The 27,342-nt window shown below is 41.2% G+C and overlaps 1 protein-coding gene across 1 annotated transcript in view; it reads right to left on the bottom strand.

Annotated features, from left to right (window-relative positions):
- Positions 1-27,142, bottom strand: part of dapk1 (death-associated protein kinase 1) — a 67,994-nt gene extending 40,852 nt beyond the window's left edge. The window contains exons 1-3 of the mRNA XM_070903727.1: positions 27,065-27,142; positions 26,163-26,367; positions 2,564-2,785 (exon numbers count right to left, since the gene is read on the bottom strand). Of these exons, the coding sequence (XP_070759828.1) occupies positions 2,564-2,785; positions 26,163-26,266 (326 nt within the window). The 5' untranslated portion in view covers positions 26,267-26,367; positions 27,065-27,142. The remainder of the gene's footprint in view (positions 1-2,563; positions 2,786-26,162; positions 26,368-27,064) is intronic.
- Positions 27,143-27,342: the final 200 nt, after the last annotated feature.

The following is a 27,342-nucleotide window of genomic DNA, read 5'->3' as shown; positions in this document are numbered from 1 at the left end:
AACAGCTCAGGGAGTGTAACACAAAGGGAGTCCTGCAAGAGGTTAATTACACAAACCCCTTTATTTAAATTGAACTTGACACAATTAAACAATGCAGTGTGGAAGTGAGCAATATCCTCAGTGAGAGCAAAGCTTGAATGTGTGAGATACAGTATGTGCTGTGGAGGTGTTAGTGGAGCCAAAACAAGTGAGGATGGATGCCAGCTGGAAGAGAGAGCGAGAGATAATGGGCCAGTCTTACACAGTGAGTCCAGGAAGATCAGGTGAAGATCCTCCCAAGCGAGATGTTACCACCCCAAAAACAACAGCAATAACAGAGACCACCACACCCAAAATTCCCCAGCTGTTTCAAGCATCATTGACCAACCAACTTCTTCTACAATCTTTACAACCTCTTATGATTTATAAGAAATAATTACTTAAATTCAGGACAATTTTTTTTTTTTTAACATATATTCATAAGTTTATATAAAGCGTTTCATTGCACAGCGAATTACAATTTCTTTCCCATAATGCCTTGCATTAAAAAGACACCTCAGAAATAATGAGACTTTTCTCAGACATTTGAACTGGCATCGTCTGGGTTTATTCTGCCCACACAAAGACAAACTGAAGTGAATAACTCAAAAGAAAAGCTAATCGATGGATCCTGCCTAATGGCTTGAATGACAGAGTTTCAGCAGTGGCATTACCAGACACTGAAAACTGGCTGCTCTTAAGCAACTGTGTTGAACAGAAGTCATTTACATACATCACAGTCACATAAGCTATTTTGTTTTCAGTGCAATGTTTTTTGCATTTTCCGAGGATAATGTGCAGTTAGTACTGTATCTTAGAGTCCCAACCTTTTCACCTTCTCTTAGAGGTAATCCTGAGATTTTAGTTTTAGGCTGTTTGGCAGGTTAATCAACATGCAATGCAATGTTGCATTCATCTTTTCTTATTGTCAAAAATCGGACAATGTTGATAGCATTGAGGTGCAAGTGTGCATTATTGCAAACCAAAGGGGCTGCTGGACTGATACGGTTGGTTGTTGACGCACAGGATGATTTTTGTATCCTTGCAGAAGCCGTCCAAATCTGGGGAGCTCAGTTTTTCAAAAGACACTGAGCCTTCAGCTGGGAAGCGGACCAAACTACGGGGGAGTACAATTATTTTGACTGGGCATTGTAAATATAAACTCGAGCATCATTGTGCAACTGAACAGCATATATCTATCCACAAATGCATTCAGAAAACTGATTGCCTGGGTTATTATATGGAGATGGGACCAGTTTTCATGTTTTTCCTGAACTTTAACAGCCCCTGAAGTTATAATAATCTAATCAGGAGCAGGAGGGGTTCATGCTGGCTCTCCAGAGAACTTCTTTTGTGCTTTGGGAATGGGGAAACATTAGAACAATTCTACAAATGTTTGAGAGGAAGAAAACAACACCCAGTTCATAGATGTGCTCCATGTTGTGGTTACTGACTGCTTGCTTTGATGAGTTCACTCTCTGGATTAAATTTAAATTCTGTGTTGTTTAAAACATCACAGCTTCAGAATGATAAATAAGATCATTTTTGCACTGGTCTGTGCAAAGCTCGTGGCATTTATTGAAGGTCGTTCAGAGTTAATTTTCATTCTGACTTTAAGTTAATTCTCCTCTGAAGCATTTAATAAAGCCTTAAAAATACTGAGATATGATTTCTAACCATAGTGACCTGCTCTGAGCTGGAAATGAGCCATAGACTTATTATCCACACACGCGCTGTACTGTAGGCGTGGGCCGGTTTTGTGCTCGTTATTTCTTCGTATGTGATCACTGGTCGGGAATGTTGTCCTGCAACTGCAGCTTTCAATGTTACACTCATTACTGCTGGCTGTAAGGTGACCTAGTAATTGAGGCGTACTAGAGTATTCTGCTTTTGTGCTTATTTGTTCTGAATAAGCGTGTCAGCTGTAGTATAAACATAAATTATCTTACAGTGTTTGGAGTAACCTGGTGAAACTGGTCCAACTGGTGCTCAGTGAAAAGAGTGGCCTTGAGCCACACGCCTGTAACAGGTTACAGCTACAGTCACTGTTTATAATCAATACACCTTGAACACTGCTTACTATGATGACTTGTAACACTTTAGTTTTTATATTTGCTTTTTAAAAAGGGACAGTCCACCGATTTTACACATGAAGTTCAGTTTACTTGTCTTTGAAAACAGTTGAATATTCTTCTTAGGTTTTCCGGAGCTGTTGATGTCATCAGGGTTATCTCGGCTTGGGCATGAGAAGGAACGGTGTGATGAAATATGCGGTTAAATTGAATCAAGGGAAATGAAGGATCCAGCGTGTTTGGAGCTTCACCCACACTAAGGATGAAAACTCAAGATATCTTGGCCTCTGCAGCTTCGATTGTGACCATGTTTGTAAAAAGGTCTGTCTTTTTGGAACCACTACCATTTTGTGAAGGTGTTGATCTAAAAATGTATATGCTGTTAATATGTTGTAATTCTGGATTCAAACACAGAAATCTCAATTTGCCCAGTTGTTGCCCACAGAAGAATAAAAGAAGACAGGGCCACTCACAGCTCCAGGATCAGGATGACCTCTGCCTTGTTTTCAAAGACCTCATGGAGCGTGATGATGTTGGGGTGCTGGATCTCCTTCAGGATGTTCACCTCCCGCTCGATGTCCTCCCTCGTCACCCCTCGCCGACTCGACTTGCTGCGCCGCTTCTTGATGAATTTGGCGGCGTACTCCACGCCCGTACTCCTGTGCCGACATCTTCTGACCACAGCAAACTGCCCACTAGAGAGGGGAGGAGAAGAAGAGATCGTCAAACGTGCATCTATCCTTGAAACCTTAATACTGAATAAAATAATCTGCCAACCAGCACCTCTAAAGCTCACTAATTAACAAGCTATATCTCACTCCATACAAAAGAGGTGCTGGTAGGTGGACTACCTTTTGACAGAACCAGGCTATCTGTATCCCGTCTTTATGCTAAGCTAAGCTAACCTCAGCCGGCTACAGACACATATCTACCATACAGATATGAGAGTGGTATCAATTTTCTCATCTAACATCAAGTGTATTTCCCAAAATGTGAAACTATTCCTTTAATACTTTAAAGCTAAAACTGTATGTTTAATTACTATCATAAACAAATAAGATCATCAACAACAAATCAGGCAAATAATGGAAGAGGACAATAGAGAAAAGTGAGTGAACTAATCAATCAGTTGCTCAGTTCACCACCGCTCACCAATACATTAAAAACATACTTTTGGCCGTATCTGAGTCAGTTTCAAAGTGGTAAACACAGACGTCTGAGCCAAAAGGAGTGGGTGGGATAATAAGGCATTAAAACTGTTGATTAGAAACAGCTTTAATTAATAACTGGCTGATGCATCGTGGCCGACACTGTCTAGAAACAGAAATAGCAAAGACAGAAGTATGTGCTCAGATACAAATCAGGGAAACATCAGGTCAACCTGAGGAGGTGTTTCAGAGAATTACTTCAAGATCAAAACCTTCTGTTCTTCTGTTACACATATAAAATGATACCTTTATTCCTCTTTTGATCCCCAAATCTGTCTCATACTTAATCATCAGTATTCGTACATCCCTACAGATTAAAAAAAAACCCACCTGCCTTCACCCTCATCATCAGAGTGACAACAGTGTGTGAATTAAAGCCAGCCAAGCAGCACCGCTCTCACTGTCAGCAACACACTGATAAGAATCACAGCTCAGCACAACATCAACACAGCTGACAAACATCCAAGCAGTGATCCTCCCCACACACTCAACTATAGAAGAACTATTTAAATAAGTTATTTAAATCATGTTTGTACAATAAGAACTAAAGCTGGCTACACTGTTCTCAGTTATTCCTTTCATGAGAGTTTCATAATGAAAGTCTCTGGTGTGAGTAACTAACTCTAAACAGTCAACATGTTCTCTGTCTTTTATTCATCTGTCAGGTAAGAAATAAATGAGACACATATCACACCTCCACAGTTCAAAGTACCTGTTGAAAGGCTTACATTTTGACAGGATTGAGTGCTTGTTGTTGCTATGTTTATATGATGTATTGGCTGCAGAAGTACCTGCATCTTTAGAATTAGCAAATATAATAGAAATGATGTATGCTGAAACAACAATACTGAGTATACTGTTATAATAAACTGAGTATTTTCACTATTTTCTGACATGTTATAGACTCCACATGAAGCAGCAATATGACAAAATGTTCCACTCAGGGATACACAGTTTTAGCCACAAACATAGGTTTTGTCTAATTTTGACTGTAACGATTTGGATGCCAGTGAGAAACATTTTTATCATTCCTGTACACACATGTTGTTTCCTTCTATAGCAGACACGGTCCTGGTTTAGTGGAATAAAAAAAAAAGCAACCTGTGTGTGTAAAGCCTGATTGCTGAAATGCACACATAAGCACTTTTACTGTCTGGGCAATCCACATGTGGTGAGCCTGCATGACATTTAAGCGTGACAAATGACTCCATGTATGAACAACACAGGAGTTGTTATGGAAATGCCACCATCATGTTGCCATGCAGCATTGTTGTTGAGCGCTGCTATCTGACTGGATAACGCTGACTCCGCTGTTGCTCGACCAAAACGCTGCCAGAAAAGCCACTTGGGGAAGCAAGGACACTTGGCTGAGGGCTGTTGACGCCTCCGCCGATTGTGCCTCCTCACGGCCCTGGCAATCATGAAGCACTTAGTGTACCAAACACCCACAGAGGGAGGAAGAGAACAAGGGAGTAGGGGGTGAGAGATAGAAGAGTGAGAGAAAACGAGACACATTTTTTTAGATTTCCACGGACAGATTTTCGCAGATTTCTGGCAAAAGCTTCCTCTGCCTTGGCAAAAAGAAAAATGGCCACAATAAAGAGAGAGCCCTGCGCTGTCATCTGACTCTGACAGTCTTGCCAAGACTAGAGTGCACAGTTGTCAGGAAGCAGTTTAGTAATTTAGCTATATGTTCCCACTCTAATCCTCGCTCTACAATGTGTCTCCCAATATTTGATGAGTAAATGCAGGATCCAGACAACAACAATGCCAGCTGCAGAGGAGCTTTAAAAGGAAAAAAGGAATAAGGCAGCAGCAAACTCTCTCGGGGAGGATCAGTGACAAAAAAACGTCACCCTGTTCTGACCCGTAACTGTAGCGCGTCTCTTGGGCCCATCAGTGGTGTCTGAGGCCAAGTCCTCATTAGTGTGGATAAATATGAAGAAGCTGTTTAGGTTTTAAAACTTTTGCATCCACACTAACACTTTCAGATGATTGTGAAAATTTGCTCCTCACACTAGGGCTGCAGCAATTAAAAATTGATTGGCAACTATCAGTTAATTGTTTATTCATCATTTTTCAAGCAAAAATGGAAAACCATTAATGGTCAAGGCTTCTTAAAATGTGAGGATTTGTTGCTTTTCTTTCACATATATCTTAGTAAATTAAATATCTTTGGGTTTTGGACTGCCGGTCAGGCTAAACAAGCAATTTAAAGAAACAAATGTTTTACATAACCCTCTGGACATATTCAAGAATTATATTATAATCAATCACTGATAAACTGACATATTTTGAAGGGACGTAATCTGATTCTGCTGGTTAGATAATAGATTGTTGACAAACTTAAGTACAGACCAGCTGAAGGGAATGATGTCTCTTTAAGGAAGTCACTTGTCCCACGACTGAGCCAAAGACACCAAGCAGACAATGTGAAGAGGAAGAGAGAGCCGAGGATGAGGGCTTTCTCATGCTAATGGCACTTCCACCCCCATTCAGTCTGGCCTCCTTCGTGTGGATTGAAGGGACAAAAACATCAGGATATGATCTGTTTCTTCCACAGATGAGAGTAGAGGACTGTTCACGCTGTGTATATGTAATATCATTACACGTAAACACACACACAGGACTCCACAATCTGTATACAAATGACTAAACACCTGTTATAGCCAATGAATGAACTCTGCATGCTATCGTACCTCAAAGGATAATCACTTTAGCTACAAATGTGAAGCAATACAGGCCAAATTTAGACAGCTACCGTGATGATAGCGCTCACGGCTAATGATTATATGTTTGGCCTACAAGTTCAAAGAGTGCTGTGTAATTTGCAATGGTGCATATTTTTGGCCAACATAAAATGTGCCTCCTTAATCGCTCCTTTTCTAAACAAACAGACATCCAGGTGAACAAAAAGTGAACTGGGAAATTCAGCAGCTAAACATGTAACTTCATGTGTTTACCAAACTGCTGAAACTGGAAAAGAACAAACCAGAAGTCGAACAAACATCCTTCAACTCAAATTTTCCACTGCTGAAAGTTCATGCAGAGGAAAAGTGTAATCTGTGAAGCCGTGGGACTTGGTGTGAAAATACTGCTGAGGATGAGAAAGAAAAACACAACTGATTTCCTGTTCTTGGTTATACACCATCTGTGCAGTTTTGAAGCCATCCTGTAACACATTTACTTGTCCAGTCAGCGCAGCGCTCTTGAATCCTTACAATGGTTACTACTTCAGTGACACAAAAACTGGATTGAAGGGGGATGATCTTGAACAGAAAAAAAACAACCTTGTTGTGTGAGAAATGAAAGACTGTTGGACTCCAGCATTCGGCACACTGAAAAGTCCTGTGCACAAAAATATGAATCATAGCAGCCACTTATTATTATATATTCTGTGTGATATTTTGTAAGTGCTCTTATGCTGCCTGACAATTAAATAGACAAGTGATGCCTTGTGCATACAAATTCAAGCCAACTCACACCACCCCCAAATTCACTTATACAATACACTGAAAAGTTCACTGCTGCAGCCGAGGTCATGTCATGCATGTTTCACATCTTCTTTTCATAAACGCCTAAATTCAGTGGACATTCATGTTTTTAAACGTCCCCCGAACTTCAAACGATTGCAGGAGCAAGAATTTTAGATCTCAAAAAACCCAACTATGTAATGAGTTTAGGTATACTACACTTGGAAAGTTATATGACTTTATTACATGGACTATTATGTTAAAGCACCTGTTAGGTGTCAGGTTGAGCATGCTCTGACAAAGACGGCAGCGAAGCATAACAGTGACTCTGGAGGATTGCTTCACGGTGGGAGGAAGCTGAATAGGAGTCACATCTAAGGTTGGGTAACACACAGTACACATTCAGTCTCAGTAATGCCACTACTTAGAGGGTACTTAGAGCAATACAGTCCTGGTCTTTAAAAAGCAGGGTGGGGTGAACATGAAAAATCAAGGCAAGAAAATAATTCCGTGTTCTCAATATCTCTCCACAACCAACATGTAATTGTCCTGGAGCAAGGCACTTCAAATTCTCTTTTGTTTGTTTGTTGAACTGAGATTTTTCCCAGATCCAAACTGTGTGAAGCAACAGAGGTACTATAATTACTTTATCTTGTAGTCAGTTCCCCAAGGCTGCAAGTTGAGTTTTTGACTGATAACAGAATAATTAATGTGTGATCAGGTTTTGGCAACACTTAACAACACTAATGTACTGATGTTTATAAAGCACTTTCTTATCTTTACTGAGCTACACAGCAAGACGGCTAGGGGAATTCAAATCAAGTTATGACGCGGCAAGTAAAACACGGCTTGAAAACAGAATAATGGCCACATCTTAGCACAAGAATGCATCAAAATATGCAGTTTTGCAATTTACTACATTTACAAGTGCAGATCATTTGTTGGCGAATGCCTTAAGCACAGTAGTGATTTATTAGTTCACATATGCGATGGCAGAAACAATCTGGCCCATATCATGAAAACAAAACTAAAACGATGGGAAAGTTTCCAATCACACATTTAAGCGTGGAGACTTTGCTAACAGGTAACAATAACGTAGCTAAAAATGTTCAGAGTAATGGCATGCAGCCTGTGGGAATCAAACTCCACACTTCAGTTATTTTCCAAAGCTCTCCCACTGTACGCACATAAAGAGAGGGGAAAGTGAGCCCACCCTTTGTTAACAACACCAGCTGCACACACATACAAACAAGGGGAAAATGGCAGCAGTTCAACTACGCTCTCTTCCCTTGGTGAGGTAGTGGAGGGAAACCAAAACCTAATGATGCCGCCTTGAAAATCAAACACCCTTTCCCTGGTAGAATTTCTCTGTCTGAGAGACTTTGCTTTTAAAAATATAGCTAAGAGCTAAGTTAACAGGAGTTAATGTGGTGGATACCCCCTGTACTATCCCTTTTGTTTACTTACTAGCAGAGGCTAGCTGGGAAATCCCTCTCATCCTCCAGGGATGTTGAGGGAGAGCAGTGACTTGCACGAATGGTGCTGAATAAGCGCAAAGATGGGGCAGAAATAATGAGCAGACACAAGAAAAACCCTTCCTGGGACTCACTGACAAACAGAGGCAGGGAGGCTGTTTTTCAAGAGCAGCTCTCCCCCTTGAACCGAGCGCAGTGCAAAACCCCAGATAGTCTGCAGGATCAAATTGCTCGGTTCCCTTTGTTGTGCTTAAAGCACAGACAAGGCTTCCTACTTTTGGCCTACTTGTTTCTCCAAAGCAGCTAGAGGGGAGGGGATGATGAGGAAAGGAGCTGGTTGGGAAAGAGAGGTTTGTTTGTGTCTATCAGAGCTGCCTGGGTGTGTTACAATGCCTTGCAGAGCCTTGCATTACCTAACACTGCTGGCTGAAGACTATTTGTCTGTGGAAAGATACTGCGGCGGTTAACAGATTCATTGCTGCATGCTTCTCTTTACCCTCGATACAGCAGGTCTGTACGACAGAGACAGATCAGCACTCCACATTCACCAACTGATGTCTCAGGTTTACTATATACAGTCCTGCCTGTTGAATGTGCACACATGGGAGCAGAGTTGCATACACAAAGTACAAAGTAACTGACGCTGCTTCTTAAAACAGACCTGCTCTCAGTCAATTTACATGCAAGCAGCCACACAGAAGGTATAATAGCAGTAACATAAATCTAGTAATGTAACATAAAAATATACCTGCAGCAGCACAATTATGTGATATATTTAGTAGTGTAACATTTCATTCCTCAGTTTCACTATGTGGAAATTCTTAAAAACATCAAATAGAAAGATAATTCAATGTTTCCCCCAGAAAGACAAATTGGGGGGAAAAATGCTTTCGCCGTGTTGTTGTGTTAGAAATAAAAGATAACTCAAGATTACAGACAGTAGCTTTCATAAAAAGCAACAATAAGACAGCTTGATAGCACAGAGTTGTGGTAATAACTGGAGTCTTGTGTCCACACAGTGAGAAGATTGACCACTGGACACTAGTGAGCTGTCAAATCAGTGCGGCCTGGACGACTGGCTGATCTTAGTTAGACTTTGCTGCTCTGACTGGGAGTCTGGCCTTGTCAAGATGAGGTTAGCGCTGGAATGAACAATGTTCAGCAGCAGAAAGGCCTTGTAAACAAAAATCAGTGAAGTGGGAGTGGGAAGGGTGAGGAATATATTTAATGCTAACAAGCACACAACACAGCGCAATGCAACACAACACAAAGTGTGGCCAGTGTGAAAGCTGCAGTTGACAAAACAGGTTGGATACAGCAAGCTGTAGATGTTCTCTACATGACTACATTCATGTTTTTACAGTGTAAAATTGGAAATACAGACACACCCAGAAGCAGCTGTAGCTCTTCACCAGTGTGTAATAACTGCTGATGTACAATTTCAAAATAAAAGAACCTGAAGTAGGGCCCTTTAATATTGGGACCTATCTGACGTTGATTAAATATGTATCTGACACACTGAAATGACACCTGTAGCCTTCTAAATCTGACGCACCTTATTTACGTATCAGTCTGCTGGAGTTACTACAGAAACTGCTGTGCTAAGATCCGCTGCAAAAACAATTCATTGTGCTGTATTTTAATGAACTGTTAATCACAGATTTAAATGGATAGAAAAATGAATGAACGACACACACAGTCATCCAAACAATAAAACAGCATCTCTTCTTGCTACTGAGGAAACATTTTCTGACTGTACTCAGCACTCTAGGGCAAAACATTATGAATTATTAATTAATTCCACAGACCAGAAACACAAAATAATGATGCTACTAAATGAAAATAAAATGTATGCAATGACAACCGAGCCAAGACAAAATGTCCAGTGATCCACAAAGTCCAGTTGATGGGAGCCAGACCTGTGTCTTATTTTTTCTAACTAACACTATTTAATCAAAGCAAATGTGTAAAATGTGCATTCCTTATCTATTTGTGACACACAATTTTTTTTTAGCTTTAGACGTCGGCACAGGGTTGTGTTGAAAAGGCAGCTTCCTCAGTGAGAATGAGGTGATAACAAGCTCAGTCTGAAGCTCATGTCGTCAACGCAGGGAGTCTGGCACAGCTTGGGCTGACAGCAGCTGAAGATGACACACGTACAACTACTTTTTTAACACACACACACACACACATCACTACCAGCCTAGAAAACCTGTATTTTCCCTGCTGTAGAGTTGACGCTCCAGCTGACTTTAGGGTCTCAGAGGCAGGGAGAAATATTGTTGATATCTTCATGCATCTGCACTCCTGATACTAAAATGAAAAATAAAATCAGCCTGGTGTTTTACCAATAGAAGCTTTTTTTCCCCCCTCAGCCAGACAGTGCATGACCAAGCTTCTGCAGGACCAAGCTTCTGCTTGTCTGGACAGCATTGGATGTAAATAATTTACTGCAGGATAATCTAATATGTAAGTAAGCGTAAACCCTTCTGACTCCTTCTGATCTTTAGCCTCAATCCTGCCATAATCCATCTATACATTACAGCCTGTTTAATAGGGCCTCCACTCATGGGAGTATAATTCAATGCATATCATGACCACCACTCCCACACACCCAAAAAACATAGCCCTCACAATGTATAGGGATCAAATAAAAGCCCTGCTTACATCAGATCGTCTGCACACTGTTTCTGTGAGATGATCATCCTTTTTCTTGAAGCATCTTCGTTAAAACACAACATCTGAGCTTTAAGTAGCTTCCCCCTGCAGGTATAGTAGCTGTCAAGCCAGTACCATCACATCAGTGATCAAAGCAATTGGAAACCCTGCAACGACATCACCATGCAGCTGTCATTTGATTGTTTTGAGCTGACTCATTGCTGGCTCTAAAGAAGGACATATAGTACAACAATAATATAATGTAATTGGCTGCTGACAGGGAATCCTGCCCAGAGATTCATCATTTCATCTCCAAATTTCACATCTCCTCCACATGTTCCATAGAAATCAACAACTGATGGCTGTTCAGAAGAACATGTCAAATATAATGTTCAGAACTATTTCACTAGAACAGGTTTTAAATTCAAGAGACTAAAATCTAACTTCATGGTACCAAGAGTACGTGCAAACAATTAGCCTGGACAAAACGTCAGGAAGGAAAATCCGACTGCTGGAGAAAGATTAAACAACAAATTCAAATATTTAAAACAACAATCACATCACTTTTATCAGTGATTCATCTGTAAATTCCTCCATTTAGTCTATATAATGTGACAAATTAGTGAAAGATCATCTTGATCACAAGATCCCAGAACCCTTGAGCAACGTGACACCTTCAAAAAACAGAGACAAACAAAGACTTTCAATTTACAATGATATTAAACAGAAAAAGCTGCAAATTCTCCAATTCTTCTTTTGTATTTTCCTTAAACAATTCACAACATTGTATTTTCTGTCAATCAAATAATAGTTTTAGCACTAATAACAGCCAACACACTACCAACACATACAATATAGGCCAAAGCTTCATGACATAAAAGTTAGTTATCAGGTTTCTGGTTTTGAGAAAGACTCGTTCATTCACGATGCTCAAAGATATGATGAAAAAACACATAAAATAACAACAAAATTCAAGGTACTCATATTTGATTTAGCTTTCAAGGATGAGAAACACTGTCCTTGTGCTGCAGTGGCCAGTACTACACCGTGTGTCATCTCCCTTCCACTGTTGTGAGCCAGCAATTGATTGGCTCTGTGTACTACTACTGTGAAATCTGAGAGGGTGCTGAAAAGCTGAAAAGTGTTAAGTACAAAAGCAGGCAGGCTAGCAGAGCTCCAGAGCACACACAAAGCTCCTCTGTCAAATCTGATACTGATGCACATGGACAAGTGGGAACACAACGAGCGTGATCTCACCTACAGTTTGGTCTCCTCTGGTGTGAACCACAGAGGAAGTTTTGCTTTGTGGCTTTTTTTTTTTGTATTTTGTTCATTTTGGTTTTTGCTGCCCAGCGACAAGCAGGACAAACTGCCAGTCACATGATACGAACTCACATACAGTAACTGACTGACGTATCAAGTTGATATAAAAAACTTGTTAGCATGTTTACACATCCAGCAGTTATGGAGCAAAATAATCATTCATCTGAGGAATGTAAGTTCAGAGGAGTGTAATTCACTCTCTTATAGCTCTGTTTTTGGTCTCTACCAACTCCTGAGGGAAGTATCTGACTCTGAATCTAGCTGCTAAACTCTCCACTGTGTTCACCAGCTAGTCTGCTGTTTGGTGTTGAGCAGGTAGTGTGCAGTGGGTTTTTAGAGGTTTTTGCTGCCTGCTGCGGCCAAAAACAACGCTTTGAGAGTGGTGAGAGTGAACCACAACAGGAAAACCAGCTAAACAATGACCTGAAAGTCACTGTAAAGCTCTGTGAAGCTGAGAGGAGCAGCAGATTCAGGTGTTAATTCTCTGTAGGTTCATCACTACGAGCAACCCCTTTCACATTGCCATTTGACCAAAGTACAAGAATAGAAGGCAGAAGCGCAAAGTAAACCCCTAAAACCCCCTATATTCTGTATATGTGATGTTTCTCACAAAACTAAACCACCAAGAAAACAGTATTAGACAAAATATTGACATAACAATGAAATACAACAATGATTTTGTTAGCGTCTGCTCAACTGTCTTTATCTACCAATGCTATTTTTATGCATCCCAGCGTGGTTATCCCTGTGATAATCTCAGCAAATACCTAATCTACACAGCTGCCTCACATCTGCCTACTCTGACATGCTTACTGGAGATGGCGTATTGAAAAGGATTTGATGTCATTAAACACAGGTCTACGTTTCAGGTTGGATAATGCAGCCATCTGATAAAAGTGAGGTGCTGTAATCTGGCATGAGTCTTGATCCCTGTCAGCTTTGTGACAAAGCAGCTTTTATGCAGCCCAATGATTGGCTGACGGGATCAGTCATCACCATGTCAGCCTGGTAGAGAGCGGTCAAGTGCGGCAGGCAAGACCAAATTATCACAGAGAAAACCCTGGTTAATGTGTAGAATACCTCTGATACATCTGATCTGACCCATTAGAACATCCTGCAGTAGTTAAAATCATAATTTTATTATAATATTACTCCACAATTTATGTTAAAGCCCGGAGTCCCTGGTGAGTAGAATACAAAGGGAGATACAGTGCAATGACTGCTCTATACGTAACCTCTCTTTCAACTGCCTGCGCTGCGTTTATTCAACTTCTTTCGGGCTGAGTTGCTTGAGTGTGCCCACTCACACTAAGCTTGCAGCGCTCCAACAACAGCCAGTCTCAGCAAATCAATATACGTGTGTTCCAAAGTAAATTAGCAACCTCACTACTGCTTACAGGAAAAGACGGTTTCATGAGGCGAAGGACAGAAACTGTAAGCCTTATGATGAAAAGAAGTAGTGTTTTAAGGTTTTACACAAATGTGGATGTACAGTATGAATACAACAACTTTAACAAACCTTAATGAATGTTCATTCAAGTAAAACTGAAATGTGTTACTGTACTCCCCTTTAATTAGCACTTAGAGACTGAGGCCAGCCGGTCCATTAGTTGTTCATTAGTTTGATGCCTTTTCACTTTGCAGGGAATGACCTTGACTCATTAAGTGTTTCCATACTTATAGAAGAAGCATGACACTCGAACTCTATCTGTCCAAATGTGACGGAAAACACAGCAGCTGCCAGGTTTTATGGATTTTGTGATGAACTTGTTTTGGATGACAATTCAAAGAGCAACAGCATTCTGATAAGCCTTGGGTGTGCCTTGCAATGGTGCTTTTTGCTTTTCAAATCAGAGATTAATATTTCACGGGGATGAAATTCATCTTGGCTGCATCGCTGCCAAATTGCTTGGCACTTCAGAGAGCAAAACCTAGAGACAGAGTGAGAAAGAGAGAAAGAGAGCACAGACTGTGAAAGTGGGAAACGGCTCAGCTTAAATGTGCAAATCTTATTAACTTTCCACGAAAATCTTTGCAAAGGTTTTTAACTTTGATATCTGGCCCCTTCCTTGTTTTACATTTAATTCCTAAACAACTCAACCCACCTGAATTTAACAACCACGAGAGCATTTTCTCCAACAATATACTACAGTGACAATTTGGGTCAACCGCGTCTTCCCATGAAAAGAAAGAGACCAACGATCTTTGCTTTTGTGTCAGACACCCGGTCACTTCAATTACAGTTCTGCTTCTCCAGTTAATTAAATTGTCTTTGGCTCATGGGGAATGAATAAAGTCCCAGGGCACTGACTGCACTCCATCCTTTGCCTGTGCCCAAACTCAGTCTACTCCTCCAGAACTGGAGATGATACAGCTCTGAGGACTTCCTCTACATTTAACAGCTCTTGGGTGTCTGTGCTAAAGGAAATGGTAAGTGTAGATGACAGAGCAGATAAAAACCAGAACAGAAACTACATACTGCTGACAAATTATGAACAGGAATACCTCCCATTCTGTGCTCTACAAAGCAGGCCTCTGAGCGCAACTTAATATTCTCAACAGCCATGCCGTTAAGACCAAGCTAACATACTGATTAGATGATCGACAGAACATTTACCAGCTATATTTCTAGAAAATTCATTATCTCTCAATTATGAGGATGTACTGCTTTCCATTGCCTGTGTAACTGAATATATTTGGGTTTTACTATCTAATATACTATTTAATATACTATTTCCTGACTTTTTACAGACCAAGCGATTAATCGTTTAATCTGAATATAATAAGACCAACATGTTCCACACTGGACATTGTTAAAACCCCTGATGAGACCTTTGATGCATGTCATAACCTGCTCTCTCTCCCCTGGTTTCCTGTCTGCATCTTCACTGTCAACTGCCTAATAAAGGCAAAAATGCCAAAAAAACATCCATAAAACCATTAAGCTGCCATTTTACTAGAGCTGCAAGTAACAATTGGTGTCATTATCTATTAAGTGTCTCCACAGTTTAAGCTGACGTCTTTAAATGTCTAGTTTTGTCAGACCAACAGTCCAAAACCCAAAGATAATTGATTAACAATAATGTACAACAGAGAAAAGCAGCAAATCTTCAGGAATCAGAGAAACATTGAATAAAAAATAAATAATTAATACGTGCAACGTATGAATCATTATTTAGATTTTGGTCCTGCTATTACAGATATTGGTCCTTGGAAATAACAAGTTGTGATCTTCACAGACAAACTCAAGAATGATGGCTGCTAAGAATCCCACGAGGTTATAGTGGTCCACACACAGAATAAGGCAAAGATTTCGTCTTGTGCACAGCCAAGAGACATTACTCAAACAATTCAGTCAGACACCTTTAATGTGACCCCGCACTGATGGAAGAGACCTTTCACATCAGTTTTGGTCAACTCACTTCTACAGCCAGTTGAGTTGGAGAATTTCAAACTATCTGCGACTCCTTCAATGACAGAGAAGTCAAAAGGACGCTGCCTGTGCAGCAGGGCAGCCACCACAGGCTCCGAGGCTCTCTGCTGTCCGATATGATTCAGTGTGAAAATTCCCTGGTGAGGCCAAGCTTTTCATTAGCATGGAGCGAAGTGTGGGAGGGAGGCTCGGAGTGCTCCCTGCCCACTCAGCTGTAGTGTGGGCCACAAACTGCACCGGCAGAAAAACATTATGCAACCACCATGCCATTGTGTACAGAGGAAGGGTAACCACAGCAACAGGATTCAGAGACTGAGCAGAGGAACCAGCGCTGGTTGGAGGAAGGAAGAGTGTGGTAGATAATCCTGGGTGGCCGTAAACAGCGTGTGTGAGAGTGTTTGTGTACAGATATGGATTTTGTCAGGATGTCCTGATGGAGTTTTCTCTAACCTGAACCCCTATTTAATATCAATGTCATGGCCACGGACGCTACTACTGTCTGGTTGGCATAACTGCGAGACTGAGCTATACTGGGAGACCTGAGTTCCTGTTTAACAACCACTTTACATCAATCCTCAATGTCGGCCCAGGTTAAATGATATACATACTTACATACTCCATTTCCACAATATTAAAAATGACTAGCGTTGAAAGGGACGACACACAGCCAATCATATCACAGAAATAAAGTAACCAATCATGTGGCAGTCCTATAGGAACAGAAAGCCCACTCCCCCCCACAAATAGCAGGGTTAGCATGACACGATAAGTCGTATTTTGATAATGGCAAAAATGGCAATAATTAATTGGCTTTTTTTTGCCTCTTTTGATAAATAAATTGCATGTCTTTGGATTTTGGGGTTTAAAGATGTCACCTTGGGCTCTGGATAATAGTGATAGACATTTCTCACAATTAAGAAAACATACAGATTTATGAGACACAATAAAGATTGCTAATGTCAAAGAATGAAAAACCAACCAAACCAAAAAGAGAAAAAAAACGCCACAAAAGATATCATACATGCAAAATGATCTGCTAATACATGTGGTCGAAAATAAGAGCTACAATCTAATGAGTAACTGAGACTCAAACATTCCTCAAGATTTAAGCTTATTTATTCATTAAAATAGATTTTTGGTTTGTAGCCCACGCATTTCTTTGGGATTTTAAACATGAATAACGTGATTTCACATGGTCAGCGTTGTAACCCCCTCAGCCACAAGGACACCACTAGCTCAAGGTATATTACACTGCAGGTAACCACAGCAACATTATTCATCATTCATGTTACATTACCTGTTAACTCTCACTGGCGAAACTAGCTAGCCAACAAACAAACTACTTCTAACTATGTCTGAATCATTAATTTGAAATATAAATCAGCCATGTTGGAGGTCTTGACAACATGGGACTTCCTATCTCTCTACAGGCGTGCAGACTTTTTTCCACTCTGCTGTTTTACAATCTAGCACCCAAACGTGAACTCAGGAGGGAGGGGTCACAGTCGCAGCTTCAAAAACTATAAGCGACAGCACTGACAGACGGATTACTGACAGAAAGCTAAATGAGCAGCAGGCGGTGTTTGCCCTTGTCTAGTAGTCACAGTGAAAAGCCATTCAACGTGTCAGGGGAATGTCATTCACCTCCCCCAGCTCCAAGGTTTTAAGGCAGCACCAACAAGGAGTGCATTGTGCTTAGAGGTAAAGAGAGGTGAAAGGTTTCCTTTACCATCTTGAGAGTTGTTATGATCTACAGCCAACATGGTTCCCCCAACATTTTCACTGTCAAGAGCAAACAATCTGATTTCGTGCAATTCATTACAGAAACACAGGTGTGGATAAAAAACAGACATTCTTGCCAGTATATGGATATGAAGATACCCTCGAATTATCGCTGTGCTAGTTTTAGAAAGACTAATCTGAAAAAATGTAATGAACAATGGTCATAACTGTGCCACCTCCTCTACCAGTGCTCCTAGAGAATCAGCTAATCACGCAGAGATAATTGGGAAAGCCTGATAAAAAAATATTAAATGTGAAACAAAGGAATGAGTTGATGAACTGTGAAACTCTCAATTATCCCCCATGCTGATTCTAAGACTTACAATAGTTGATAATGTATGCAAGTATTCTGCAAATTTTTCCATGCCAAAAAATACCTTCATAAATCACTAGGATTTGGTAATTATCTCTAATCAATATTCTTGGTTGGCTGAAAAAGGAATAGAAATACAAAACCAAACCTCGGTTCTAATATTTCTATTTTAAACTAACAATATTAAACACACATCTTGGATCCTCTGAATTGTACACCACTAAGCACAACAACAACAACAACAACAACAACACAATTCTTTCAGCTTTGTACTCAATCTGATATTTCATTGATTAATTACAATTAAAATACCTGTCTTCTGTAGATACCAATGTGCTCATTAGCTTTACAGAAGGACTAAGAAAGACAGACACAAATACAGAAACCAACTTGATATCAGGCTGTGCATACAAATTGGGAGAAGTGCAAGACCGTTGTTCTGACAACCAAGGAGATGGTGGCAGGAGGTGAGGAGGGGGGCTGCTGGTGCTTCAGCTGGTCCATCTATCGTCTCCTGTTTTATTTTGTGCTTGCTCTTTAAAACAGGGCCCCTATACGTCTGGTGAAACTGACATTCAGTAGGTTTCGAGACGGTTAACTCTGTCATGACTCAGGGAAAGTCAGCAGGAGCACAGACTGGTTTTGTAGGTTTTTGCAAAGCGTGACCTTTTGTTTTGAGACAATCTATAAAATGACAAGTCGGCAGGAGATGACATGCAAATGCTAAATGATGACTGCACTTTATGATTTGTGGTAATGACTGTCAGATTAACAGAGTTGAATTCCCTCACCTCCAGTCTGACCTTGTTGACATTAATTAAGACTGAACAGAGTTTTGAAAGCCCCCTGCCCTTTCTTTTGATTATCATAAAGCAGAAACACATCACAGCACAACACAACACAAACGGCTGATCTTCAAGGAAAGTACCTTTAAGGAAACCAAACATAACAGAATGTGTGAGTACAAATATTGCCAAGGCAACTCAGAACGACAACAATGATCCACCTAGAGACAAGCAAACAGAAAGTGTTTGCCATGAAATTGTTTGAGGATTAACAGGAAGAGAAAATTTGTTAAAATTTTTAATTCCAGGCCAGCTGACATAGTTTTAGACTTTAGACCCCAAACATTCACACGCTTCAAGCTACGCATGATCGACTGTCGTGTTCTGGAGCGTGTCACCTGAAAAATCTCAACCAACACAAGCGTGAGCTGTGAACAAGAGAGAGCTAACTCCTTCTGTTTGATGCAGCTCTAGATGATCACGTGTATGCATAGGCATATTTATGACACCTCGTCACCTCTTTATTCAGACAGGAATGCAATTGAAAACGTATATATTGTGGCCATGGAAACGCAATTAGCTTTATATCACGCCCCCTTGAGGACTGAGGTTTGCTTCCTCCACTGGTGCAAAAGAATGTACGTTGAGTATGTTCATCTGGGTCGTGTGTGTGCCGGCAGGGCACTGCGTGGACCACGTTTGGGGCCTTAAAGCTGTGGTACTGGTGGGCTCTGAGAAGCACTTCCTTAAGCAAAGCCTACTCCAAAGCAGGGCAGGGCCATATACACGATATTAGATCAGGACAGAAGATTTTCTTCAGAATCAGAAATACTTTATTGATCCCCGGGGGGAATTACACTTCTTGATAATGAAATGTTTAGTATTGTGTAAATAAGTAGGCAGGTGCGTCATAACAAGGTTGGTTGAGTTGGCCCGGATACACCACATTTTGTTTTCATAACACTGATAACGGACAGAATCTACTGGCTACTTAAAGCCCAGTTTGGCCATTAAGTGGATGAGAGAGTCCCAAACTGGGCTAGACTGTTTCGTCCAACACGAAACAGAACAGGTGATGTATGCTGTCAAAGAAGCTGAAGACCTGTGCCAAACAAAGACCAGGAATACCACAAACTATTACTTCATTGAGCAACAAGGCTCTCAGAGAAACACCTCAGCAACTAACATAACATTACTATATCCCAAGCTCTCACATAACAGTTAAAATTGTAATTCTAATACAAACTTTAATATGGATTTTCTGAGGCTTGACTAAAACCTGGTGCTCAGTGCAGATTCTTATTAATGACTACTGTACTGAATGATCCTGTAGCATCTTTGTCCAGTTACAGAAGTTTCCCAAACAGACAGCAATCAGCCCTGCTCCTCCCAGGCTTACAACAGTCATACTTTAAGCCTTCAGAGCATTTTAAAACAATGACCTTTAATCCCTCTGGGGGCTGATGATATTTTGCACAATGTGTTTCAAATTATCTTGGGTGCAAATAAACCCACACACAAAAAAAAAAGACATTTAATCCGTCAGAGTGTGTAGAGGCAGCAACAAGTGTAAAAGATGAAGACACATTTTACAAAATAATGCACAAAACCTCTAACAAAGAAATCAGTCAGTCAGTGTGTCAAAATCAATGCTTCAACACTGTTGACAGATGACCACCGTTTCCACAATTTGTCTTTAACATCCCATAACAAACCCACACAGCCTTTCTGACGTTTGTACACAGACAAGCACACATGGAGCACACATCCAACATACGCAGCTCTGGTCCTGTACAAGCTGCCATGATTATTTTTAGAGTTGATTTTTTTTGATGACACGTGCACTTTGTCTGCTCAGCTACGGTGGCTATCACTGCTCATGCTAACTACCCAGAACTTTTTATGCTTATTCAACACAAACAAGCTGTTGCCGCTTCTAGTAACACAATTAATGGAAAAGCTACCAAACAACAGGAAAAACAAAATAACATACGGTATTTGTTTATAATGAATTTGTCATTACTTTAAGTTATGAAATCAGGTTAAATAGTGCCATATCACTGAAACTGCTTCATGTTTGAGTGCTGCGTCCTCCCAGGAAAATGTCTTCTACTTAAGTGGGCGAACATGTGTGATAACAGAATAGATGCTCCAAAAAATAACACATCTTCTGAATGTAATATAAAATGTTTACACCACCCCTTTCAAAACTGAATAAAATGTCTCACTTTTTTTTCTGATCAACTGTTCCAATTTAAACTATTATGTACAGTTAGTGGACTAAAAGGCTCCATTTAAACATACAGTAGGTACAGTTTACTTATGTACACTCATCAGACTCATTATTGTTAATTGCAGGGGAAAAGATCTTGTGACGGAGTATTAGCAAGAGTGCAAAAGTAATATAAGGAGGATGGAAGACATAAAAGAGGAGAGTTGTCTTTCCTCATTGATTATAGCCCCTCAGTTTTCACACCTGACTGCCTGTAGATTTCTCCTAATTGACCACAAAGGGTTGTAGCTCCCCCTCCACCCCCAGCACACACACATATGCACACACAGAGCACGATACCCCTGCCTTTCACCCGCTAACACAGTTGGCAGGGATCCAATTATCCTCCATTGACTGCAGAGATTAATTGAAAATAACTCATTACGCTCCTCGAGGACATTCCAGATGAGTCAGATTTCAATTTGACTCGTAAGCTGACCGCAATTTGAAGAGTCTGACTGGAGCGATCACAAGGCTTAAGCCATTCACGCAAAGATGGACAGACTGGCCTCCGAGACATAGACAGAGAGCAGAGGAAGAAAATCTGACTTGAACCGTGCAGGAATACTGTCCGCCAGTGTAAAAAGACCTGTACACTGTTCTTAGCTCTTTTCTTATGTTCATTTTTCTGGCACTTCTCCCTTACGTGATGATCTGGAAGTCACAGGAATATCATCATGCCTCTCTGACACATACACTCCGTACTACAACTGCTAGATAATGTTGGCAAAACAGACTGAGGCTTGGTGTGCTTTTGCACTCCGTGTACTCGGTTCTTTAGATGAGTGTGTCAGCTAAATAACTGAAATGTAAATACACCACATCGTTATCAATGGCGTCCTTCCAGATAATCAATTCTCAGTCTGACCTCTTGACCCCACACCTGATGCCAACAATAAACATTGGGCAGATATTTTGTGATCATTGCTAGGTTGCTTCTTCAACTGGGGGTCAAAATAGGAACTACTATGACATAATTCAGTCACACTGTATAAACTCAGCATTTCCTCTTTGTCCAGTGGCTATCATTATAAACTGCCTCAATGAAAAAAAGTGTTATAAACATGAGTTATTATAAGATTTTATGAATAAATGATAGAATAACCTGAAACTAATGTACTCAAAGCCAAATCCTTGGAGCTCAAAATGTGGCAACACTGCATTTATGTGACAGTGCTGCCGCTCCCTGGGGTCAAGGGGGGTGGGTTAGGGTGGGTGAGTGATTGGCAGGCCTCATCAAGGCTACTCCTGCAACCCAGACTGCCCCTCCACCCAATACTGCAATCCAGGGTAAGGGGGGGTAAATCTAGGTCAGTAGCTGGGGCACAGTCTGTATGTATGGCATTAGCTGGTGCTGGTGTGTTTGGAAAAAAGGATGTCACAGTTTGCTGTAGTGAATATTCAGTAGATTTATTTTTAATGGTCTGCACAAAGACTTGCAGTTTCTTGAGGGAAAAAGAAATTCTAAATTTTATCCCCATTTAATTCAGGAGCCCATGTGGATGTCTTGCATATAATCCTATTTTGTATTCATAGAAATGTGTCTTTGGGGTGATTTGATTTTTGCAGAGGAACAACCTAAATGCAGTCCCAGTTTAATGCTTTTTATGTTCATCTGCATTGCTAAAAACACCTACTGAAACCCAACGGCCCCTCCTCCTCTACGAATGGCAGCCACACACACACACACACACACACACACTACAGACACAAAGGAGGGCCAACTGGTAGAGAGCCACACCGCGGTCACATTAATGCAGACTAATGACAGAGGCAGAGCACTGCAAAAAATATGCAAAGTGTGAAACTGCCCTGGGGACCTGATGACAAGGCACACACTGAATGCCTTCCACCGTCAGCTAATGTCTTAGTTCATCTTTCTCTCTCCAAGTCAGCCAGAAAGTGGCTCAGTCAGTGGGTCTCCAAACAAATGACAACATGGAAACTGAAGAAAGCAAAAGAAAAACCTGAACTCAACTCACATGACCAAACAGTAACTCTGCTCCGCCTGTTTCTTCATGCAGACTGGGATGCTGCTCTGTTTTGCTGAAGAAGAACCAGGCTGAGGTAATCCCAGAAGCTTGCATGCTATGATCAGACAGATATAAAGGCGTCTGATATTCTAGACTGACACTGGCCTCGTATGAAAGATCAGATATCACCCAGTCAGTGTCGTCTACCGCTGACGTGACGGGGGTTTCTCTTCTGTTGACAGTGGAATGGAAAAATACTCTGTCCCAGATTTCCCCCATCCCCAAACAACAGGAGAAAGTCACCTGAGAGTTGTTTGGCCACATTAGTATTTAAATTGTATTATTAGGGTTTCAGCTGAAGAGATTTTCTGTCAAATTATGGTTTAAAACATGTTTTTAAAGCACTCCTGGCAGAAAATTCTAAAAAAGTAAGAAGTGATTATATGTCGATATATTAGGGATGCAACTAATGAGTATGCTGAGTATTTTCTCAATTAATAGATTAATCATTTGGTCTATGAAATGTCAAAAAATGCTTATTATGATGAATCCATTAGTGAAATAGTTGCTGATTAATATTCTAACGATTGACCAATTGATTAATCATTGCAACTCTAAAATATATGCACAATTTATGGACTATTGGACTAAACAAAAATAACAGGTTTGGGAGCCCTAAATACGAGGCCCTGAGCTCTAATAGTGTTTTTATCCCTGCAGTCTGACACCCGTGCAGCACACCACCACTATGATGCCAGTAGCTGTAATGTCGTCAGTAATTCCCCGCTGATCTCAGGCATGAAGTGAAGATTTTCTGCCAATCTGTGAGGCAATTAGAGAGATCAACTGAGCACAGATGCGGTCAGTGCTCGACCTATTAGAGGAAAGGGTTTGGGAGGAGACCGGCAGCAGTGCCAATTTCTATCAGGAGCCCTTTAAAACACAGCCGGGAGACGGACCAACTGGCCATTTTTTGGACACAGTTCAAAAGGGAGAATTTGACCACTGATGCATTATCAAACTTTCAGTGCAGCCCAACAGCTAACCTGCTGCGACCCCAGTTATTATGGTGGGTCAAAATGTGGCTAGTTATCTCACATACACACAGACACCAGGTCAAATCAAGGTCTTATGAATCAAAGACTTGAGGTGATTCCAGTGGCTAGAAACATCAGACGGCACACTTCACCCTAACATGAGCGTTCCACATCTCCTCTGGCTGTATTTACTGAACTCTGCAGCTGCATTGCTTCTTCCACACTCTTCTCCTCATTATACTGCTTGCATGCTCACTGTGGCTGGATACTAATGAAGGATAGATGCTCGGCTTCACCAGCCTCCGGTTCTACCATGGATGCACACCAAAGCAGGCAGTGTGAGTGTCAGTGAAAGGATAAAGTCCCTTGCTTGGGTGATTTCCCATTTTCCCATTTTGCCAAACCAAATGGGCCTCATTCCAATTCCATCCGGAGTCAGGCCCGCAGTACAGTCAGATCAAAAGCCTCTCTGTCTTTAAGCGTGCAAGGCATTACAGTGCAGGTCATGTCGCTGTAACCTAGCCAATGAATAAACAGACTCACCAGTTTTCCTCTATAAACTAACTGGTTTATCAAAAGTTCATCCAAGTTAAAGCATGTAAAAAAAAAAAAACCTTGAAAAAAATGTTGTTGTTTCTTATCCTGAACTCTCTTCCATGTACGAGTGATCCAAGTCAGATTCAGGAAACTGTCTTAACTGCACAAAATTAAAGTAAGTGTTCATGAGTAGGTGACCATTTGTGAGTTATGATCATGAGCATAATCGACGTCCTCACACTGCTATAAAAAGGTCACCTGTTCTGCGCCATTTGGGCAAGTTTCATTCATTTAAATGTTACCCAACAGTCAAAAGAAGCTGTTTAAAACAGAACAAATCTAACAGTCTTAGGGGACCCAAAACAGTTACAATATTAATACAGCTAGGGATCGGCAATATGACGGTACAAAGCGTGCGACAGTAGAAATGTAGCCACAACAATCTGGGCTGTTCTCTATTGGAGCACATTCAAAATGCCGGCTTCCATGTATTTTCCTACTTTACTACATAGCTGTTTTAACAAGAAAAGCAAATGTTTATCATATTTCAACACTCCAAATGTTGAAAAATGCATGATTATCACACTAAGATGGTGGACAACCCAATTTAAACTCAAACTACAATAGAGAATGGATCCTGGTGTTGGAGCGATGACCAAATGAGACTATCACACTCGCATAGCCGTCTCTTTACCTCCAGCCAGAAATTCAATCCCATTACACAAAGCTCCCCAATCGTCTCTATTACCAAAGTAGCATAGTGAAGCAGACAGAGCAACTTCAGCTCTCCCCCACACTCCTGGAAGGTGAGCACTAAATGGAGAAGCAGTGTTGCCAGACAGGCTTTGGAGAGCAGAAAACAATTGGTTGATTATTACCAACACGGAGTACACGTGTCACTTTGATAACCAGAAACTCACAGAGATCCGTGTCCATGTTTCTGACAGTCATTTGAGAAGGCGTCCGCGATCCACCGTGAGGATAAATGCACTCTTGATTGTGTTATTTCTACCTTCACTATCATGCAATGTAGTATCTGATGTATGCAGCAGTAAAGTTAGGCTGAAAACTGAAGATGGCCACCAGTTTTGACACTGTGATTTCATATTTAACAGCAAATCAAATATATCACTGACTCTTCAGCCTTAGTGTGACCACCCTGCTCTTCATTTAAGCAACTTTCCAGACAAAAAAAAAACAACCCCAAGAACCAAAACCAAATTTTTTTCCATCTCCATTCAACCTCTTTATCCCCATTGTCAAGAGTTCACCTTTGACCAAACACAGTCTGGATGGGATGAAATGAAAACAGGCTGTGCCAGGATGTAAATCCTCTCCCTGTAAAGATGCACAATGATACCGTCTGTACCTCCTGCAATACATCTCCGGGAAGAGGCAGCTACAGTAGCAGACGCTAACCTCTTCATCACTGACAATGATGCATTATGGACTGCATTAATCAGAGCCTACCAGACACACTCACAGTGGGGGGATGCATGTTCTGGGGACTACTCACAGGCATAGCATGTGTGCATGCATGCTTGAGAGAGAGAGAGTACGCATTAGTGTATGTGTTTATGGACTAATGCAGAGTTGTGGGTGCTGCATGGCATGAAAACATATATTTAAGACTATTGTATGAACATTTTGGATAGATGGATTGAAATGCTGTACCTAAATATAAAGATCATCTATATTTAGGGAAGAAAATTAGGTGTTTTCCCACCCTCCCTCTCACACCTCCACCACGAAAAGGGGAAGTTCATACGCATTAGGAATAAGATAGACCTCAGTGAAACTTACCTCCCCAGTTCGTCTCCAATTTCATAAAATTCCTCAACATTTTCCTGGTTGAAAACAGTCATGTTGTCCAGGCACTTCCTCGCTTTTCCCCCGACCGCAGGCATGTCCTCCGAAACGGCACACCGGCTCTTCACAGCGGCACCATCCCTACCAGCAGCCTCCGGTCTGGGCTGGGTTACAGCCAACAATCCTCCTCATGTTAGAGCTTCCAAACCAAGTGAAAATCAACAGGGGAGGGGGCAAACAAACATTAGACCTCGACTGTGAAACCTGACTGCAGTTGTTGGGAAAAGGTGGGTTCAGTCAACAAAAGGAAACCAAACTGACTGAGCGATGAACCTGCACCTCCGGGGCGACGTCACGACTCCTGGAGCTGATCTTTCCTCCCAGTCCCGACTGTCTCTACTGTTTCCCCGGCCACCCGTTTGAATTATTGGGCTATAACAGCTGCCAGTTTTTTAAGATAATAGTAATATAACAATAACTATGTCAGCACCGGCTGGTTAGGAATGCAAATAACCCTCCGTGAAAGCTTGGTGTAGCCATGGGAAACACGCGAGCCTACTCCTCCTCCTTTGAGTCCAGCCAGAAAAACGACTGCTGAGGACTCGTATCGTTAGCCTATCTTCTCTAAATAATGACCTGAGGGGACCCGGGACAGGTGTTTAACCCAGTTTAACTCCGTGCTACAAAGTCACAACCCTAAAAAAACTCAATCAAAAGCCAAACCGTTACGCTTTTCCTAAATTAAAACCACGACTCGCCCCTGTATATTCCCCTGCAGTATGAAATATTCAGAATCGTGAACATTAACGTTAGCTAGTATGTTTGCCGAGCGTTACTGGCTCTTTCCCGGTCTGAAAACTGAAGATAAACTGTATGAATACACTAAAGTATCTTACAGTTTGCCGGTGCGTGTCCCGCTGCCAAATGTAGCCGAGATTTCATGCGTTTTGCGGGAGCCTGTGACCCCCGGTTTGGCTCACGGAAGACAAAATGCTGGCTTGAACGGGAGAAATCAACGTTAACAATGTAAGGCAGTCTGGTCCTGGTGCTGCGTTCAGAGTCTATGGGAATTTTTGGAAATGTACGTTTGAGCGACTCGTGTTCGCTAGAGGCGACTGGACGCGGTTCACGACAACACCAGACAAACACAAATGAAAAATCCAGACAGTGTTTG

Source organism: Enoplosus armatus, chromosome 4 (assembly GCF_043641665.1).
Source record: "Enoplosus armatus isolate fEnoArm2 chromosome 4, fEnoArm2.hap1, whole genome shotgun sequence".
Taxonomy (NCBI): domain Eukaryota; kingdom Metazoa; phylum Chordata; class Actinopteri; order Centrarchiformes; family Enoplosidae; genus Enoplosus; species Enoplosus armatus.
This window is presented reverse-complemented; position numbering and strand designations above follow the sequence as displayed.